Source organism: Phascolarctos cinereus, unplaced genomic scaffold (genome assembly GCF_003287225.1).
Source record: "Phascolarctos cinereus isolate Bilbo 61053 unplaced genomic scaffold, phaCin_HiC Scaffold_5;HRSCAF=322, whole genome shotgun sequence".
In the NCBI taxonomy this organism is placed as follows: domain Eukaryota; kingdom Metazoa; phylum Chordata; class Mammalia; order Diprotodontia; family Phascolarctidae; genus Phascolarctos; species Phascolarctos cinereus.
The window spans coordinates 371,708,742-371,730,360 of NW_027555958.1; the positions used below are offsets into that span (position 1 = coordinate 371,708,742).

General features: G+C 42.4%; 1 protein-coding gene across 2 annotated transcripts in view; it reads left to right on the forward strand.

The window, feature by feature from the left end:
- Positions 1-5,753: 5,753 nt before the first annotated feature.
- The window catches only part of LAMB3 (laminin subunit beta 3), a 64,092-nt gene continuing 48,226 nt past the window's right edge, over positions 5,754-21,619 (forward strand). The window contains exons 1-4 of one of the 2 annotated variants that reach the window (XM_021007881.2): positions 5,754-5,993; positions 6,931-7,077; positions 8,315-8,378; positions 9,270-9,424. In XM_021007881.2, the coding sequence (XP_020863540.1) occupies positions 8,354-8,378; positions 9,270-9,424 (180 nt within the window). In that variant the 5' untranslated portion in view covers positions 5,754-5,993; positions 6,931-7,077; positions 8,315-8,353. The remainder of the gene's footprint in view (positions 5,994-6,930; positions 7,078-8,314; positions 8,379-9,269; positions 9,425-21,619) is intronic. The other variant, XM_021007882.2, reaches the window with a different exon arrangement.

Consider the following 21,619-nt stretch of genomic DNA (forward strand, 5'->3'; position numbering starts at 1 on the left):
ACAAAGGTGAGAAGATAGAGTCCCCTACTACCAATTCCTTCAGCATCTGAGGTTCTGAGGTTTATGACCCAGGGCAGGCAAGGGCCATGGATGGGATTCTCTCTTCCTTCCTTCTCCTTTCCTTTCTTCCTGGCCTCCCCTTTGGGTTTCTCTTTCCCTGAGGCCCTGGTGCTAAATTTCTAAACCAGAAGCTAGCACAGTACTCTGCACATGCTGGGTCTGGAATGCATCTTTGTTGAATCTGAATTCGGGTTCCCATGTTTTTCTGCACTGGCATACTTGCAGCCAGCTATAAGTTAAGGATGTTTTCTCTTCTGCTATTCTGGTTGATTTCTTACTTCAGAGAGGATTTCAACCTAGGCCTGATGATGGGAAGTGAATGAAGAAATCGAAGGGCATAGCCAACAACAGTAGGCTGTGATCCCTTTGTTATTTGATGGCTTTTAAAGCAGTGTTGTCAAAGTAAAATTGAAATGGGCCTCACCAAACTTTACCTAAGGATACCTGTAGGAGTTATATTGACTTAGAAAACCACATATTAACATTATCTATGTCCTATTGTATTTTTAATTATTTTGTTATGTATTTCCCAGTATGTTTGACAGCTGTAGTTTTTAAGGGACCTGAAAAACATCTTCCCACTCCTCAAACTTAATCGATGCTTGAAATTCCCCAATTAGAGCTTCATTCCTTTGGGAGAACCTAAGAATTTATCTTTTATTAAAATGCAAATTATTTCCTGAGAGCAGGTTTGGGGTGGCAGCTGTCTACATAAATGTTGGATACCCAAGTAATGGGAAGGGCCATGAAGGGAGAAAATGGTAACTTTGGTTCCATTCAGTCTTGACTGGACTAATGCCCTGACATAGGATCTTCTCTCCCAACCTGTATGGGTCTAGACTTAGGCACACACTCTCAAATACAAAGCTTTGTGGAGATGGACACAACAGAAGATAGAATGTTTCATACGGAGTTGGAGGGCTTGGATTTGAATCAGACCTCTGTCACTAATCACTTGGGTGATTTTGGACAAATCATAGGATTATTGATTAAGAACTGCCAGAGACCTTAGCGGTCATTGAGTCCAGCTCCCCATTTTAGAGATGAGGCAGCTGAGGCCCAGAGAATAACCCCAGGTTCACATAGCCGGTTGTGGTACAGTTATCCCTTCCACATCACTGAGGTTAAGGATGTGGCACCCTCCTCCCATCTGGAAAATCCCCATAAAATTTGTTGCCCCTTGCTTTCTACTAGAGAAGTCTGATTTTTTTTCTTTTTCTTTTATGGGGTATTTACAGTATCTTATTGTAAAATTTAGGCTATTTGGTCATAGACCCTGTGTCATCTACTGGCCTTCAAATGTCATCTTCAGCTTCTGCAAAACTCCCCTCAAATTCCCATATAATTTCTTATGTTGACTTGTGATATATTGAAACTGTGATGGGGAAAGTCACAATGTGGAAGGGACAACTGTATGAGGCAGTATTAAACCCAGGTCTTTCTGACCCCAGGTCCAGCATTCTATCCAATATGCTGTGCTTCTTACTTCCCCTCTCCAGGCCTCAGTTTCCTTCTATGAAATGGCCCTAATAGTTCTTAATTCTCTTATCCTGTTAACATAGGTTCCTTTCAGAGGGCATACAAAAGCATATTTTTGGCTTTTTGTGAAGTAATAATAATAATAATAATAAAATAAAACAAAAAATAATAAAATAATAGCTAGCATTTACATAATGCACTAAGGTTCACAAAGCACTTGGCATGCAATCTCATTTCATCCTCACGAAAACCCTTTGAAGTAAGTATTTTTATAATTCCTTATTCTTGTGGGGAAATTGAAACTCAGACATTTTAAGTGAATTATCCAGGATCACATAGCTAGTAAGCATGTAAGGTGGGTTCCTTTTCTCCAAATCCAACACTCTCTCCCCCATTCTGCCTAGCTTCTTCTAACCTGAATGGGTAGGGGTATATGTGTATGTGTGTGTGCACATGTAAGTGATGGGGAGGGAGTGCTCTAATGAGAGCCTCAGCTGCAGTTTCCTCTTCTCTAGAATCAAACCACTCCCAGGACTTGTTCCAGCTTGTGGAGTCTAAGACATCAAGTATTTATTTACTGGAGAACCCAGGTTTTAAAGGGGAATGCTAAGGGGTAGGGGAAGTTAAGAAGCTCTGTCTTGCTCATCATGAGATCTACCTTAGCCTGCTCCACCTTGTCTGGATCAAGGATTGCGCCATTCTGGTCTCTTTGGGGTTTGAAGTCTCCTTATCAGCAGCGTCCCGTTAAAGATTAAAATTCCTTGTCACATCCTCATTCCCTGCATCTGATCAGACAGAGGATAAGAAATTACTGTTCATGATTCTGTGGAAATATTCACATCTGTCAAACAGAGCTATGGCTAGAAATCATTTCTAGGGCAAGCTTAGTTGTAGGGTCATGGGTCAGAACTTTGGTGGGGAGGCCAGAGACCCAGGCTTCCTCTCTGTGAGCAAGGTATAAGATGTGGGGGTAGAGTGGAAAGGATAGTCTGACCAGTCTTGCTCAGATACATCAAAATAATGGGCAGCAAGTCATCCAGAGCTTCTGGCCCATGACCCCATGGTATAGCTGATGACTGATCCTGACCCAGTCCTGCAGGGAAGAGGTATAGGTAGGGATGGGGCATAAGGCAGGCTAATGTTCTAGTGATGGGGTGAAAGAAGCTTGGAGGTAGCCTTGGACTGACTAGGGACTGTCATGTTGTATGGGGTGGGTCCAGAGGACTGTGAGGTATTGGAACACAGGACCCTTGCACAGGTAAAGCATACCTCATCCTTGTTTGTACCCCAGAGCATAGCCCCAATCTCCAATGTTCTAGTTAAAATTGTACTAGTTGAAATTGAGAAAATAAAAGCAGGGCCTAAATGTGTGAGCAGAGCTCACAGTTTTTTTTTTCAAAGAATTGCAGAGTATCAAAGGTAGAAAGAATTTTAGAGAGGCAGTGTGTCAGAATAGATAGAGTGATGGGCCAGGAGTGAGAAAGACCTGGATTCAAATCCCACCTCAGACACTGAACAGCTGTGTGCCTGGAAAAATCCTATAACCTGTTTGGGCCTCAGTTTACTCATTAGTAAAATGAGGATTGGCCTCTCAGGTCTCTTCAAGCTCTAAATCTGTGACCCTACAGGATCCATCTAGTCCACCCTATCAATGTTACAGATTGAGAAACTGAGGCCCTGAGAGGGTAAATAACCTAAGATCACACAGCACATCAGGGAGGGGGAGAGCATTGCTTGTTTCATGATCAACAAATGGGTTTGACACTCAAATGAGGGACATGTGGCGGCAGGATGTAGGGTCTGAATCCTGGTTTGATGGAAAAGGGAACAGCTCTCTTTCCAGACAAAGGCTTGCAAGTTGATCACTAAGTGTCAGGAGGACTGAAATTTGATTTCTAGCTTTGCTAGTTTGCTTAAAAGAAGACATGATCTCATGGAGACATTTCTGAGGTCAGCATTACCCATCCAGTAATTACAATAATCTGCCAGGCTGCCTGGTTTTGTTCTCTTCTTAAATGAGGCCCACAGGTTAGAAATCCTATTCCTCCTCCAAAGACAAAATCAAAAATTTCTTCCTTGGTTGTTCTTATTCTAATCTCTGGGATGTACAGGGCAGCTGGAGAGATTTAGGATAGATATAAGAAATAAATTACCTATTAATAATAATAATTAGCATTTGTGCAGCTCTTTAAAGTTTGCAAAGAGCTTTATAAGTGACTCATTCGAGCTTCACAACAATCTCAGGAAGTAGGTGCTATTATTACCCCCATTTTACAGGTGAGGAAACTGAGGCAGGCAGAGGTTAAGTGACTTGCCCAGGGTCACACAATTAGGAAAGTATAGGAGGCTGTATTTTTACACTGTGCTTCCTGAGTCCAGAGCTCCATTGTGAAGGATTATGAGACGCTTGACCTAAAGAGTGACCCAAAGAACCGTCTTTTTATTTAAAGGAAAGGTAGTTCTCTTTGTGAGGTGGCTGAACCAAAGTTCAAGTTCAGGGCTACCCAGATGTATGGGAAAAGACAAGGTGACCTTCTAAGGCTCTCCCTGCCTGAGGTCCCTTTCAGTTCTAAGTCTATGATCCTTTGTGTCAGAGGTGAGAATTGTACTTCGGCCTTTCTGACTCTAAGATCAATCTTCAATGTACCAAGCCATGTTATCTTGTTTCCTTTTTTTTTTTTTGGGGCAATTTGGGTTAAGTGACTTGCCCAGGGTCACACAGCTAGTAGGTGTCAAGTGTTTGATCTGAGGCCAGATTTGAACTCAGGTCCTCCTGACTTCAGTGCTCTATCCACTGTACCACCTTGCTGCCCCCTCCTTCTTATTAATAACAACTAGCTTTATATAAGAGCACTGGATACAGTACAGGGCCTGAAGTGAGCAAGACTCATCTTCCTGAGTTCAAATGTGACCTCAGACATTTGACTGAATATGACTGAAAAGACTGAACAACAAAAAAGCATTATAAAAGCATTTTAAGATTGCAAAGTGTTTTGCCTATATTTTTACATTTGATCCTTACAGTAATCAAGTGAGGTAAGTACTCTAGCTATTGTTATTATTATTTTTCAAATTTTATAGATGAAAAAACCGAGGCTGAGAAGTTGTGTTTTGCCAGTGTCTCAAATTCAGTGTCGGAGGGAGGTGGGACTTGACCCCAGGTTCACCATTCTTATCCACTGTCCCACAGTACATCTCAAGGAGGATTTGTCCCTGGGAGCCTGGAGCTCCTGACATTTAATGCAGTCTGGGAAGGAGCTGATTGCCAGGGCTTGCGCAAAATCCCTGTGAGGAAGCAGTGTCAGGAGCCCTGGCCAAGGGCCAGAGGAAGTCTCCTCTCTCCTTAGCTGGAGAGGACTTGATTGGTTTTCCCCTTTCTACAAATTCTGGTTGTCAGGTCTGTTTTCCTGCTTCAGGGCTGACATTCCTCTGCTGAAAAGGCAGGGCCTACACACCCTCCCTGGTGCTGGGTGAGTGACTCACCCTGAGTGTTACCTGCCCATGGGCTTTCTGCCAGCCTCCCGAGGGAGCCTGAGGGGAAGCATTTTGATTCACTGTTTATTTTTCTTAACCCTTGGTTAGCTTTCTGTTTCTACCCCACTGTGTTACTGAATGCTGACCCTTTTAAAATTCTCATCAAATCTCCCAGATCCTCAGGGACTTTACAAAGGCTGTGCAGCTCTTTGTGTCTGTACTGGTCCCTGGGGAGAAGAAGAAGAATGTGTATGTATTACAAGAGTTTTTTACATTTTTTTATATTTAAATTTAAAAAAATTAATTAAAAAAAATTAAAATAAAAAAATTTTTTAAAAACAAATTTTTATGGACAGGTGGGAGGGGGAGAAAATAGGTTTTTGCTAATTCAATAAAATAACGTGGAATAAAGTAAAAATAAAATAAAATTAGACAGGGCAGTGCTATGAAGTTTCTGCTTTAGGCCATGTCTACTTTACAGCCTGGTGAGCAAGTTCTGAATCATGAAGTGGCCAAGGCCTCATCTTTGCATTCATAGTCTGGTTATTTGTTGAGCTTGGTGCGTGGCTGAGTAGACACACCTGCCCTGGGTAACCCTGGTAAAGATACACATTTCTCCTTTATCCACCAAAACCAGTACTGATGGGTGGTTTCCTGGCTTTACAGCCCTTCCTGGCCCTCTTGGGGGAGGGGGTTGCAGTCAGCAGGGAGGTGAGCACCTCCAGGCTTGTTGGAAGGCCTCTGAAACCCACCCCACTTGTCTGGTCCCGTCCTAGCAGAGGGTTCTGGTGACTGACGGCAGATGGGCGTGCCAACTCATAGATTCCTGAGACACGCCCTGAAGTGGGGTTCCACCCAGCCTGGGACTCTCCGGAGGTGAGGCTGATGTTTAAAAACCTGGAGCCAGGAGAGACCCCTGAGAGTGGGGCAGGCCAGGGCTCCACAGGAAGGCCCGGAGAGCCGGAGGCACACTGAATGAGGTATGTGAGCTGCCCGCCTCACCCATGTTTGGGGAAGAAAGCCTTTTCTGTTCTTCTTCCCCTTCACCCTCTGCGGACCTGGCCTGATTCCAGAGACTGATCCTTCCACTTGGGCTCTTGCCTAAATGAACTCACTTGATGGGACTCACCTCCAAACTGCAAGATAAAATGTCTGCAGTCCCAACATTTTGAAAGCTTCTTTTCATACTTGAGAAGATCCTTAGTAGATCTTGAACTGACTGGAGCTCTGGCTTGAGATGTGGTATCAATCAGAGATGGGGTGAGCTAGGACAGCTGGAGTTGGGGAGACCTAGAACTTCTGTCATTAACTCTCAAAATGCCTGCTGTAGTCTGGGGGTGATTTTTAAGCTTTCTTCTCCTGCTTCTCCTTCTCTTTCTCCTTCTCCTTCTCCTCCTTGGCTCGTATTCTGATCTGAGCTGTGCCACTCTATTTGGGCAATCTTAGACAAATCACTTGACTTAATCTTAGTTTCTTCATTGGCATAATGGGTGAGTGGGGGAATTGGAACGGATAAACAGTACTATCCCTTTCAGTGCCATGAGATAACTTACAGATGCCAGGTGCAGGTGGCGTTAGTGGACATCTTATCTGTAACCTCCCTTCCTCAAAAAAGGATCCTTCCTCAGATATAAGCCCACTGTAAGGGCAAAGTTACCAGATTTAAAATGAAAGAACCTAGGCTCAAATCCTGGTTCTGTTTACTGCTTTTGTGGCTTTAAATGTCTCTCTCTGGGTCTCAGTTTCTTCAACTGTAAAATGGACCAGTTGATGTCTAAGGTCCCATCTACAAATCTTATAAACTCTAGGGCCGGACTTCCTAGCATTAACAAATTCTAAGTGATTCCTAGGCAATTTATAAATTGTTAGCACTAAAAGGAACCTCATGATTAATCTACTACAACTCTCATTTTACAGAGAAAGAAACTGAGGCTCAGCTGAAAGGACTTGCCTGAGGACACATAGCTAATAAGTGGCAAAGCTGGGCTGGAGCCCAGTGCTATTTCCACTGGGCAAGGAGCGGGATTATAACTCCCACCTTAGCATTCAGTCCTCTGCTCCAAGGTAAGAATCTTTACCACCCTCTTCCCTACAAGTCTGTCTTCCCCATCCCACCTCATTCTCCATATTCCTGTTCAGATAGTCCCTACCCCATAGCTAGAGACATTTTAAGATGCTTCCAGTTTCCCCATGGAAAGAGTGTGCATGAGATATCTTCATTCCTATTTTAAAAGCTGCCAGCCCCCAGTGACCACACACTTAGCCTTGGATGGTGGCCGCTAATAAGAGGAATGAGAGGGTTGGTCCACTAGCTCCTTTAACGACTGTTGCTTCATCTTACCTGTGTGTCTCAGTTTCCTTATCTGTAACATAATAATAATAATAATAATAATAATAATAAGTACTTTATGGTTTCCAAAGCACTTAACATATTCTACCAGATGAACTCTATTTTCTAAAAACATTGTGCATTCTATGATTCTATGACTTTTGCCCATCCTCTTATTGGCCTTAAACTTGGAGCCCCAGGAGTTAGCACTCACAGACAAAGGGAAGAGAGAGGAGTCTGATTTCTTAGAGGATCCTTCAAAGAGCTTTCAGTTTTCCTTTCATCAGAATGGTAACAATCCATTGGAATTCCCCATGGTTGTTTTTTGCTTTTTTCTTTTTTAAACAGAGCTCAAAACACTAAAGATAGAGGTAGGGAGGAGATCATAAGATTTTAGTTCTGGGCTAGATCTGGAACACACCCCTTCAGCCTAGCCCCATCCTGGCAGCAAGTTCAAGTGACTGATGACAGATGGGCATGCAGGGATGAGCGACTTTCACTTTGTAAAGTCACTCATTTGAGTGTCACTCATATTTACAAAGTCTATCTTGGTATTATTAGTTAGCTGGTTTTTGTATAGTTAGTTGGTCTAGTTAGTAGGTAGAGTTAACTGGGTTATTGTTTCAAACAAGGGAGCAAACTTCACCCAATCCCTGGGGAGGGGTGATTATCTATTATTAGTGGGGAAATTGATACCTAGAGAGGAAAATTACTTCTCCCTGGTCATCCAGTGAATACAGAGCACCCAAAGACTGTCTCCCAAGTCAGGGATCTTTCTGCTAGATTATGCTACCTTTCAGGATGCTGTCTAAAGCACACTTATTGAGAGGTCTAAATTAGAGTCCTGTATGACCAAAGTGCATTCTGGATTACATATTCTGGTGAGAATTGAGCCTGGAAGCTAGGCAGAAGGGGCTGGTCCGTCCGGGGGGTTTCCTGAGTTTTAACTCACACTACCTCATTCTGTCCCAGGTGAGTTGCATCCCTTGGGGATCTCTCCATTAGTGGAAGATGTGGCCCCTCCTTATGTTGATGGGTAAGTACTGTCTCTTCTCTTCCTCTTGGGCCCTGTGTGAGCTCAACAGGGGGGAAGGATAGAGTGACTGGGGAGAACTGATGGCCTGTGAGTGGTTCTGGGACCAGAGTGCAGATATCACTCTGATGCTGTTTGGGTAGGGAATCATGAGTTACTGGTGACCTTTTTTATGAGGACATTTGTACCAATTTCCTTGTCCTTTACTCTCTAAGGAAAAATGCATAAACCTCTACTTCCCTTTAATGGCTCCCAAGTGTCATTTTATTCTTGCTTGTTGGTAATTCCTGGTTTGCCCAGTCCCAGAAAAATATATTCCCTCTTACTCAGTTCTAGGGCCATTTTTGTCTAGGTCCTTTGCATTAATTTGATTTTTAACCGGTAGTATTCAGAAACCCCTATTTACAAGCTCTACTTTGGTATTATTACTATAGTTGGTAGGTGGTGGTTATTGTTTCCAATGAGAGAACAAACTGTAGGTCTCACCCAATTTTCTAGGAATGGATTATCCAAGGGATTTTGGTCTGCTTATAGAGCTAAAGCTAGATGAGTTAGGGCCAGGAATACACAGGATTATTGACTGAGTTGGTGCGATTCAGTGTGTGTGCCTGAGGGTATTCCAGAAGCCAAGGAGAGATTTTTAGCTTATTCATAGTTTTTGTTTATCTGTGGATCTGCTTGACTCCATTTGCACAGATGATTGACAACACATAAAATTGACATTCTGTTGAAAGGTGTCTGGACTGAAGTCATTACTCTTTTTCAGGCAAGTGGGTAGAAGGTGCTCACAGCTGGCCTGGCGTATATGTAGGAGGAACCTAGAATATTCCAGAGTTTTGTGGGGCTTCACCTTACCACCTTCATGACTTTTTTTTTTAAATTTTGTGATTTTAGCACTGCCAGGACTCCTTCATGCCCAGCAGGCCTGTTCTCGGGGGGCCTGCTACCCTCCTGTTGGGGACCTGTTGGTTGGAAGGGCACGGTTCCTTAAAGCTTCTTCTACCTGTGGAATGATGAAGCCTGAGACCTACTGCACCCCCTATGGCGAGGTAGGCCCTAGACGTATGTTCCCTGGTGTTCAAGGAGCAGGAGTTAAGAGGGGGAGAAGGGAGAGTATGCAATTCTTTTAAGATATGATAGGGTATAATATTATATGGGAGCAGCTAGGTGGTACAGTGCATAGAGCACTGGCCCTGCAATCAGGAAGACCTGAGTTCAAATCAGCATGACATAGTCAATAGAGAACTCGCCCTGGAGCTCAGAAGAACTGGGTTCAAGTCTTCCCTCTGGCACATGCTGGTTGTGTGACCCTAGGAAAGACACAACTTCTTCACTGTTCTCTAAGACTGTACATTTCATTGGAGGTGCTGATTTTCTTTGGTAGAGGGAGTTAACTTGTCTGGGACTTTCCTATATCAATGAAATCAGGTCCAGTCTTTATCATTATATCATAAATATATTTTAAATGACATATAATTATATATCATATAATATAATTCAGTACTATATAATGTATTAATCTGTAACATACAATTAATATAATTTATGTGATTATGTGATAAAACATTATTTTGTATCATATGACAATTTGCCAATTGAATTATTGAGCCCTTTCTATTTTGGAGGACATGAAAGAGAGTTCCTGCCCTCTGGGTGCTTACAATCTAGTTGACAGAGCTAAGATGTGCATCAATGAAACAGTTACTATCTGCCCTCTGCTGCTGCGTAACTCTGGGTTAGGCAAAGTCTTTCTTGAACTTCTGGAACATACAGTAGAGAGGTGTTCCTGCACTATTTCTGCCCTTAAGAAATTTAGTTGGGGGCAGCTAAGTGGATAGAGCACTGGCCCTCGAGTCAGAAGGATCTGAGTTCAAATGCAGCCTCAGACACATAACACTTACTAGCTGTGTGACCCTGGGCAAGTCACTTAACCCCCATTGCCCAGCCAAAAGAAAAAAAAATTTAGTCATAGGATTGTAGCTTTAGAGCTTCAGGACTCTAAGCCATCTAGCTTGGCTGCCTTTTTTTTTTTTAAACAGTTGAGAAAACATAGTGATTCACCTAGGGTCACTTGGCTGATATGGATCTGAACCTGGATTTTAATTCAGGTTTTTCTGATTCCAGGTCCAGTACTCTGTCCACTTGCTGAACCACCTAGTGGTGCCTAGTGAGTTCCTACTTGGAGCAAGGCACTGTATAAGGCTCTGGGGTTAGAAACAGTTCCTACCGTTACATTTTACCTTGGTCCAGGGGAAAGAGCTGAATTTGGAGTCAGAGGATCTGGGTTCAAATAGTGGCTCTACTCTTTCTCCTATGTGACCCTGGGCAAATCACTTAATCTTTCTGTGCCTCAGTTTCCCCATCTGTAAATGAAGAGATTGAATTAGGTCACCTTATGAAGTCCCTTCCAATTCTAAATCTACTCATACACCTAGGTAAATACCAAGTCATTTCAAAAGGCAGATAGTACTCACACTTGGGGGGGGGTTGGGTAAGGGCTTTTTTTTTTAGGCAATTGGGGTTAAGTGACTTGCCCAGGATCACACAGCTAGTAAGTGTCAAGTGTTTGGTTTGAGGCTGGATTTGAACTCAGGTCCTCCTGACTTCAGGGCCAGTGCTCTATCCACTGCGCCACCTAGCTGCCCCTTTGGGTAAGGTTTCTTGTAGGAAGTGGTAGCTGCTTTGTTTTGCAGGCAGATAGGGATTTCTGGAAGCAGAAAGAAGTCTTCTTGGAGAATATTTTCTGATATTTGTATTTGTGCATTTTCTCCTATGATATTCACAAAGTTATATTGGCCATAGTTTCAGTCTTCTCTCATTGCCTTCTCCCAACTACAAGTGATACTAGGCTCTTAATCAGTTGGAGCCATGCAATGGCCGATTTCTCTCTCTAGCCGTTGGTGACCATTTCCATGCACCCTCAGCATAGTCAAGGACAGGGAGAGGAGGAGGAGCCCGAATCACTTGACTTTGCTCCCTTGGCAAAGTCCTGGTGAAAGGTCTGATGGAGTTGTTGCCCAAAATGAGAACTTAGATCTTCCATGGATTTGTGTTATACAGGAGGTCATAGATTTAGAGCCGGAAGGGATCTGGAAGGTCATCCTGTCCAACTCACTCATTTTACAGAGGAGGAAACTGAGGCACAGAGAACAGCGCATGATTAACAAGTAGAATTCCAAACCTGGGTCATCTGACTCTACATCTTATATTCTTCACACTATTCATATTAGATTCTTTTTCATCCCCAAGACCAAGCCTTATAGATGCCTGCATACCCAGTTACTTCTCATGGCCCTTGGGAACACCCTAGTTATTTTTATTTACAGACACTACCCTCTGCCTTTTGGCCAGCAATTTTGGAGGCTCCCATTTGGCTCAGGGAAGGATAGAGTTGGGCAAGGGGGCAAGCCTCCAGGCATTTAGCTGGCTGCAGCAGGTATCAGGCGAAATTTTTCTTTAGGGAGTAGATTACTTCATAAGGACCTGGGAATGCATTCAGTGGGTTTGGCTTTCTAGGCAAAGCAGATCAGCTGCTTCCCCTCCCCACATCCTCCCCCAGGCAACAGCCCTCCCACTGCCCCGTGAGAATTGTGTGAGACTCAAGGAAATTGTTGCCTTTTTGCCCTCCTTATTTTGGCTGCCCCATTTGGGTAGTCAGAAGGAAGGAGTGAGGAAATGGGAGGAGGTCAAAGATCCTGCAAGCCTGTGATGTATCTTGCCCTTCTTCCCCTTTCCCTCATCTCTTCTTCTCTCTGGATGGACCTTCCTCTTCCTGCAGACCTGATGCCTTTTGCTTCACATCCAGACTGCCCTCTGCCTCTGATAACCAGCCAGGGAAATTGCCTTCTTGCCCACATTGCCTCCAAGTTACCCGCTTGGGAGCCAAATAATGTTTGCAAGAGAAAATTCTAGACTTTTATAACTAAGGGGATGGCTAAATCTCAACTTTCTCCTTGTGTGGCTGAGAGACGTTGATTTTATGGACCACAATGAACATGGGGGAATAGGTGGTATGTAGTGGAAGGAGCATTCTGGAGTTAGAGTCAGCAGACCTAGGCTTAGATCCAAATGCTGCCCATTTATTAGCTCTGTGACTCTGAGCAAGTCACTTCCTCTCTTTGAGACTCAGTTTCCTCATCGACAAAATGACGGGGTCAGACAGTTTGATCTCAGATCTCTTCCAGATTTAACTTCCTATGATTCTTTCTCAAGACGAGTTATTGGGTCCTAGCTTTTCTGTTCATTTTCTCTGTGGTGCTGAACAAGTCCCTTAGCTTTTCTGGGTCTTGGCTTCCTCTTCTGTAAAATGAAGGCATTGGACCAGGTCAGGGGTTCTTAAGCCTGGGTCCCTGAACTTGTTTTTTTTTTTTTAAATATTGATAATTGCATTTTACTAAAACTGGTTTTCTTTGTAATCCTTTGTATTTAATTTATGCATTTAAAGACATGATTCTTGGAAGGGGTCCAAAGGCATATTGTATTGCCAAAGGGGACTATGACAAAAAAAAAGTGAAGAACTGCTGAATGAGTTCTATGAGGTCTTCCAGCTCTAAAATCTAGTGTTTTTATGAGCTAAAGATTGAATAATATCTAATTTCCTTCCTTCTTTCCACTGTCTCTTCTTCTTTTCTCTTTTGGGCTAGGCTATGGGGTTAAGTGACTTGCTCAGGGTCACACAGCTAGTAAGTGTCAAGTGTCTAAGGCCGCATTTGAACTCAGGTCTGACCTGAGGGCCAGTGCTCTATCCACTGCACCAGCTAGCTGCCCCAGTTTCTTTCCTTCATGAACTATCCTTTAGCCAATTTTTTTCTTTCTCCCGACCCCCTCACCTCCTACCCTTGGCACCTACCTCACAGGGCTGTTGTGGGAAACAAATGAGATAATGCAGTTATCCCCTCCATATCGAAGGGGTTAGGAGTGAAGCACACCTGTGATCTGGAAAATCCACATAAAATTTTTGTGCCCTTCCTTTTTACCAGAGAAGAAGTCTGAATTTTTCTTTTTTTTTTTATGGGATATTTACAGTACCTTGTTATAACATTTGGGTTGATATATCACAATACCATACACATATTTTACACATTTATGAATTTCTGAACTTTTTCTGTATTGTCTGCTGGCGTTTGTGTGTCATCTGTGGCTTCCGCAAAACCTCCCAAAATTCCCATTTAATTCCTTATGCTGACCTGCAATATAACAAAACTGAAGTGGCTGGGATATGGAAGGGATAACTGTATTTGTAAAACTTCCTTAGCACAGTGTCTGGAACATGGTAGGCCCTCTATAAAATACTTACATAGATACTTTCTTCTTTCCTTTCCCTTCCTTTCCTCCCCGCCCCCCATTAACTGAATGTTATCTAAGGCTGACTTTGAATGGGGCCAGTCTTGGAAACAGAAACATCCCCTTCTGCACACACTCTCCCTTAACTCTGTGTAGACCATTCTTGATGGTTTCTCAGCAACAACAGGGGCTGTATTTTGTGGGAAAACCATGTGAATTCTGACATCTAAGTCCTTTGTTCTAGCTCTAGTTTCAGATTTCAGGTTTTTACTGTTTGAAATAAGAGAATTGGGGTGATACAGTGGGGCCTCAGAGTCCAAAGAATAATCATAATGTCTCAGTGGAGGAGATGAGACCCTCAGTGGAGTACAGTACTAGTGATACCTCAATGCTTAGCAGCCGAAGTAGCACTGAATGATACCTTTCATAGGATAAGGGTGTCTCAGAAATTAATTTCTGGGGATCTTCCCATATACCTTCAGTCAAAATCTCTGTAAAATGTCCTGATATATATATATTTTTGCATGCAAACATGAACCTAGTATATCTCAAGCTTGTTGTCAAATTGCTAAGTGTTGCTGGTGCTGCCCAGAATCTCCTTGGTGGAGGTCTGTGCAGAGTGAGGTAAGAAGGAAAGAAGGAATTGTCTCTCTGGGACTCTGCTTCTCTGTACCCTGGGTGTGTGTGGGAGGAGTGGTTGCACTCTAGGGAGACAGTAACCTCAGGAGCTGGAGTTCCCCCATAGCTCCAAATTCTCTGAATCCTAGGTCTTGCATGCCATCTCTCTACAGCCCCTACTTTTCCTGGCAGATCTTCTATGCTGATTAAAAGCCCATCAGTCTGTAATTCAATGGAGAATTTGCCTCTGTGGGTCTTGGTTCATGTTGCAAGACCTCCACCCTCCTGGGCACTGTCTTTCCTTGGCTGTCTGTAGCTGTCTGGGTTTGGGGCCTATGTGTTTCAAGCCAAAGTACCCAGGCAGCTGCAATTTCCACAAGGCTTAGCTCTTAGGCATGCACCCAGTTTTAGTTCATTGTTTTCTGCCTGTCACCTGCAAGGGCACAGGGTCAAGGAGACTTTGAAGTGTCTTTCCTAAAGCCACAGCAGTGGATGAGTATGATACACTCCTCTCCTCACCTTCCCCCCTCCTTCCTTCCCTGCCCCAGCATCAGCATAGGATTTTAGATTTAGAGTAGCCCTTTATATCAAAAACAAAACAAAACAAAATAACCCAACTTGCATTAGCCAATCCCAACAGATATTTCTTAAGTGTTTATGTTCAAGGCCCATGGATACATCAGTTCAACTGCAGTGGGTGGCAATCTTTCCTCATGTGTCCTTCTGAAATAATACCCATGTTCTCAACCTTTTCTAAGTTCCTCCTTACTATTATTTACCTCATCCCTTTAGGACTTTGTTATTTTTACTTTAAGGTAATAGCTGGCTAAGGTGATAGAATGACTCTACTGGTATGATATTTGGGTTCAATATTCTAGGAGTCCCTTTCCCCTTACCAAAATATTGGTACTTTTTTTTTGAGGCAATTGGGGTTAAGTGACTTGCTCCTGACTCCATGGCCTGTGCTCTATCCACTGCACCACGTGAGCAGTGTGTTTTAACAGGATTCTTCTAGAGACAATGCCCAACTATTTTTGATGTAAGGAGTGATCAAATTCTCTGTGACATATTTGGAAGGGATCAATGGGACCTTGCATTCCTCTTGCTTCATACGACCTGTCCATGCGTAGAACTATGGCGGAGACCTAATATTTCTTTGTACTTATTCTTAAAAGATTTCTGAGAAGAAAATTTCCAGTTTTCTTGTCTTCCCCGTTATCTGTGCATTAGTTCCCCCATCAGCTCCTCTTCGATCATCAGTTGAAAGACTGGGGATGTTCATCCTAGAGAAGACTGAAGGCGAGCAGGACAGATGCCTTTAAATAATTGAAGGTCTATTATGTGGGAGGGGCTGGACCTGTTCTGCTTTACCGCAGACTATAGAACAAGGAGCAATGGGTGGGGCAAGTTGTGGACAATCATATTTTTGTTTCTTGTAATTTTTCCGTTTCTTGTATTTTGCATCTTTCTGACAATTACAGCCAGCCAGAAGTGGAGGGGTATGGCTTAGGAGGCCATTGGTCCCCACTCGCCAGAGACGTAAACCACAGACTGGATGACCAGGGAAGTCTGTTACTCAGAGATGGATTGGCCAGATGGGCTCTCAGGTCCTTCTTGTTGGGAGATTTTGTGGGTTGGCCACATGTAGGACTGGTATGGGCCACTTGCACAGCTCTCCTCTGGGGACCAGAGCAAGGTCTTTAAGAGCTCACTCAGATAATTTCGGCTCCACAAAGTGCCCCTTTAACCATGCTGTGTTTCTTCCCCCAGTGCTGTGTTTTGTGGTGGAGGGAACTTAATTATCCATTTGCCTTAACAGCCTGAGGCAGGGATTCTGAGCAGCCTGATTAGATGGTGTGTAAATAAAACAGCTGTCCTTTCTCTTTATCTCTTGGAAGCAGGCTGACAGAGACGGTGGATGTCAAAGTACTCTACAATTTGAACAGAATTCCATTTAATTCAACAAATATTCACTAAATACCTATTTATGTATTTATATAGGTTTGTGTTTCCAGAGGGCTATGAAGTTTGACTAAGCCCTCATGGAACTTAGCGTCTTAGGGGAAGGAGACTCATATGTGTCCTTTAGTTCAAATAAATTCTTGAGTCTTTCCCTATGGGCATACCCAATGTGGGTACAGATCCAGATGGCGACCCGTCCACGCCTTCTTGCTCAGAGGGAAGCTTATCCATGTCTTTCCATTACCCTTCCATAGAGGATTAATTATTCTTATGATGAAAAGGATGCTTTTTCCTAGATTTAAGAACCACACAGATAACATTAATACAAAACAACATGTGATAACGTTCAGTTGTTTCAGTCTTGTCTTTGTGACCCCATTTGGGGTTTTCTTGGCGGAGATACTGGAGTGATTTGCCATTTCTCAGTGACTAGGTTTCTTGATCTATAAAAGAGGGGTAACACTTCTTGCAGGACCTAACTCACAGGATTATTATAGGCTTCTCATTTTCAGCTATTTTTCAGTCATATCCAACTCTTCATGAGCCCATTTGGGGTTTTCTTGGCAGAGATACTGGAGTGGTTTGCCATTTTCTTCTCTGATTTTACAGATGAGGAACTGAGGAAAACAAGGTTAAGTGACTTGCCCAGGGTTTCATGGCTGGTGTCTAAGGCCAAATTTGAACTCAGGAAGATGAGTCTTCCTGACTCCAGGCCTAGCACTCTATCCATCATGCCACCTAGCAATAATGACAGCTGATATTTATATAGTTTTTTGAGACTTATAAAATACTTTATATTGGATACATTATCCACTTTGATCCTCATAGCAACAGTTGTTATGGTGCCCATTTTACAGATGGGGAAACTGACAGAGTAGTGAAGTAATTTACTTATGGTCAAGTAACTAGTAAATGTCTGAAGTAGAATTTGAACCCATGTCATTGTAGGCATAAGATATAAGGTAATGAAATATATAGAAGTGTGAAAACATCAGATGTATTTGGGCTCTGAGAATAAGCCAGTTTATCTATTGCGCAGGGTATAAAATAAAACTTAAAGGGTAAGTTGGCAGTAGACCTTGAATGAGAGACAGAGAATCTTACACATTATGTTGTTATTTTCCAGACATGTCCGATGCTCTGTGATTCCATTGAGGTTTTCTTGGCAAAGATATTGGAGTGGTTTACCATTTCCTTTCCCAACATTTTACAGATGAGGAAACTGAGCAGACCAGGTTAAGTGACTTGCCCAGGGTCACACAGCTAGTAGGTGTCTAAGGCCAGATTTGAACTCAGGTCTTCCTGACTCCAGCCTGGCTCTCTATGCACTATGTCACCTAGCTGCCCCATATTATTCAGTAACTAATAGGAAACCAGTGAAGATTTTTGCAGGGGAATTACATGCTCATGTCTACCTATATGAAATATTATCTGGGCACAGTTAAGAAGGATGGATTGAAGAGGAGAGGGAATAAAGACAGGAAGACCCTATTGCAGTTATTTAGGCAGGAGGTTATGAAGCCCCTTGAGCAGCTAGGTGGCACCACAGTACATAGAGTCCCAGGCCTGGAGTCAGGAAGACTCATCAACCTGAGTTCAAATCTGGCCTCAGACACTTCCTAGCTGTGTGACCCTGGGCAAGTCACCTAACCACATTTGCCTCAATTTCCTCATCTGTAAAATGAAAGAAATGGCAAACCATACCAGTATCTTTGACAAGAAAACCCCAAATGGAGTCACAAAGAGTCAGACATGGCTGAAAAAACACCTGAATAATGAAGTCCCATACCAGGCTGGTAGAAATGGGATGACAGAAGAGAGGAAGGATCTGATGAAGTAGAATTATAGAGGCAGAATCAATAGGACTGGATAAATGATTACATAGAAGAAATGAAAGAAAAATTCACATGCAATGCCAAGGTTTATAGTACGTGAGAGCCTGGGAGAATGGTGAGGCCACTAATAGGAATAGATAAGTCAAAAGGGAAAGCGTATTTAAGGGGGAAAGACATAAGTTTAACTTTGGAAATGCTAAGGGGTGTGGGGTACTGCTTAGCTATCTAGATGAGAGCCAGCATGTAGTATAGTATAAAGAATGCTGAATATGGAGTCAGATGTCCTAGGTTCAAATCCCAGCCTTGCCCCTCACTTCCTCTGACTTTGGGTAAATTACTTCCTCTCTGCATAACCTTTAAGGTCCTTTTCAATTCTATATCTGTGTTCCTATATATGTTTTGAGGAAATTTGGATATGCAGTTCTGGAGCCTTTTTAAGAGAAGTCAAAGATAGCAATTAAAACTTGGGGAATCATTTGCATTGAGGTGATAGCTTTAGTCACTGGAGTGAAAGGCATTACCATAAGTAGAGAGTGAAAAAAAAAAAGCTCAGAATCAGAACCTCGGAGAATACCCACCTTCAGGTGGGTACACAGAAGGAACAGTTAGAGAATTAGGAGGTTAAACAGGGAAGTCTGGTGTCTTTGAAGCCAAGGGAGTAGAAAATATTCAGGAGGAAGTTCAAAAAGTTCTATAGAAAAGTCAAGTAGGAGGAAATCTGAAAAAAAAAAGATCATTGAATCTGACTAGTAGGAGGCTATTAGTGTCCTTTGAGAGAGAAGTTTCAGAAGTGTTTTGAGGCAGCAATCATATCTCCAGAGGCTGAGGTTGTGAGGAAATAAAGTTAGTACATATAACAAGTTTTTGGGAAAAAAGTAATTTTTTTGCCATGAACTTTTAACAAATACAAACAATTTTAATATATAGAGAACAAAAAAGAGGATTGCACATGAAACTGTGAACTTATGTAGTTTTTTTCTAACAGTTTATGTTAAATTTAACATGGTAGTAATCAAATTACCCTGATTGTCTGTGGTTCCTTCTGAACATTTTAGAAGGGGTCACAAAAGGAACATTTTAAAATGCCCCTTTGTGCAATTTTTTAAAGTGTCATTGACACTTTTTTCTTTCTTTTTCTTCTTTATTTCTGTATCATTAGCACTGCTTGCCAATAGCCACCAAGCAGATCAATAAGTGGCTAGGTCTGAAAATGTACGCTTATAGACAACTTTTTCTAGAAGTTTGGCAGTTTAGGGAAAGAAAGGAAAAGACTGGTAGCTGGATCAGGTAGAAGGGTAAATGAAGGACTTTTAAAGAACAGCTCTGATCTAATCCTGCCTTCCCTTTCTCTTCACTTCTCCTTCTTACTCAATGAAATGATATCTTCATTCCAGAGCTGACCTTACATGTCGATCGAGTAGATGGTTATTTATAGCATGACCTGCAGAGAATACAGCCTGTCCAAAAATATTCCTCCCTACCCTCCCCCCCCATCTCTCACCTCTTGCTGAATGTCTTGAAGTCCCCAGCATTAGAAATGTATTCATTAGTTTTAGGGGATTATGTTTCTTCAGAAATGTCTTGTTAAAAATAGGAACACCCCAGGAAAGGTAATACAGGGCATCCCAAAAGTCTTAGTGCAGCTTTAAACCCTAATAACTTCAGAAGTGGAAACGCTTTAAAAAAAACCCTTACAAAACTATCATTTTAAAAGCTTAGTTGTTTAAATTTCTGTTACATTTATTTAGCTTTCTCAATTTGAAAAATGCATTTTTAATTTTAATTTTAATAAGACGGGACACCCTGTCATTATGCATTGTATGTATGACAGTTTATGGATGACACTTTCTCAGACTGGTGAATCGGTACAGAAGTTTCTTTTGCTCAGCTGCTTCAGTCATGTGATCTAGCTCCTTGGGACTTTTTCTTATGGAACCGCATCAAAACTGTCATGCATTAAAACCTTGTGTTTTGGATGATCTTGAGGCTAGAATTACAAATCCAATCCTATTAGTCTTTCAACAACAACAACTGATGAAAGTTTTTACAGGTTCCAGAATTGACTAGAGCAATGCATATAGCGCAAGACTGTGGTTATGTTGAAGTATAATAAAACATATCAATATTTGAAAGTTTTATGTGATTAACCTTTCAAATTTTTTTTTGTAAGTTTGTAGCATTTATACTTCTGAGGTTATTAAAGCTGAAAACTGCACTCAGACTTCTGGGATACCTTATATTATCATTATCATCATCATCATAGTTAGCATTCATATAGTGCTTACTATGTGCTGGTTGGTAGCTAGGTGGCGCCATAGTGCACAGAGAGCTGGGCCTGGAGTCAGGACTCTTCTTCCTAAGTTCAAATCTGGCCTCCGACCCTTACTAGCTGTGTGACCCTGGGCAAGTCACTTAGCCCTGTTGACCCCAGTCTCCTCATCTGTAAAATGAGCAAGAGAAGGAAATGGCAAACCACTTTAGAATCTTTGCCAAATGGGGTGACAAAAAGTCGGACGTGACTGAAATGACTGAATAATAACGTGCCAGGTACTGTGTTAAGTGCTTTATAAACATTATTTCATTTGATCCTCACAACGACCCTGCAAAGTAGGTGCTGTACCATTTTACAGTTGAGAAAACTGAGGCAAACAGGAGCAATCAGTCTTTTTATGGTGTAATAAGCATTAAACAAAAGGACTTGCTGCCGCTTTGGAAAGGTTGCTCAGAAAACGGGACCTAAGATAGATCAGTTTTGATACTGGTTAAGGAAAGATAATTTTGGAGACTAGGTGTTGCTTTCGAAGGATAACCCTGGGAGGTGGGGCTAAATCAGAAAAAAATAGCAACTGCCAGGAGGTGGGAGATCACAGGTGACAAACTCAACTCTATTTCCTGGCAGATAAGCCAAAGGACTCTGAAGGCCCCACATCGATTCCTTCCTTTCCAGTAACTGCTGTTCTGGGCCCTTGATGTTGGGTCTTCTGTGTCTTCACAATGTTTTACAATGGTGTAATGCAGAGAACACTATGCTAGTAAGTCGGAAGGTCTGGATTGGAGTCCCAGTTCCAGTCTGCCATTTACCAGGAGTGTGACTTTAAGCAGCTCATTCTACTTTTCTGAGCCTCAGTTTCCTCTCCTGTGAAATGAGAAGATTGGACAACATGACTTCTAAGATCCCTCCCACTTCCAATCCAATTGAATCCAACAAGCATTCATTCAGTGGGCTGTTTCCTTTTTTCCCCTTTGTACCCCAGTGTCTAGGACAACACCTGGCAAATTGCAAGCGCTTAGCAAATGCTTAAATCATTGAATTACCAGCGTGGTGTTGGGTGTTGGAGATATAAAGACAAAATGGGGAAAAATTTCTTGCCCTCTTCCATTCTCTTACCTTACTCTCTTAATCTTACATTCTTCTAGGAGAATATATCCTGTCTATGAGGTCCTTGAGGCATTGCTGTGTGTCTTCCAAAAAGGCTATGGCCTCTTAATCAATCCTTGGAGATTTTAAAAGACAAGTATTAGAGACCTCTCTCCCTCTCCACCTTT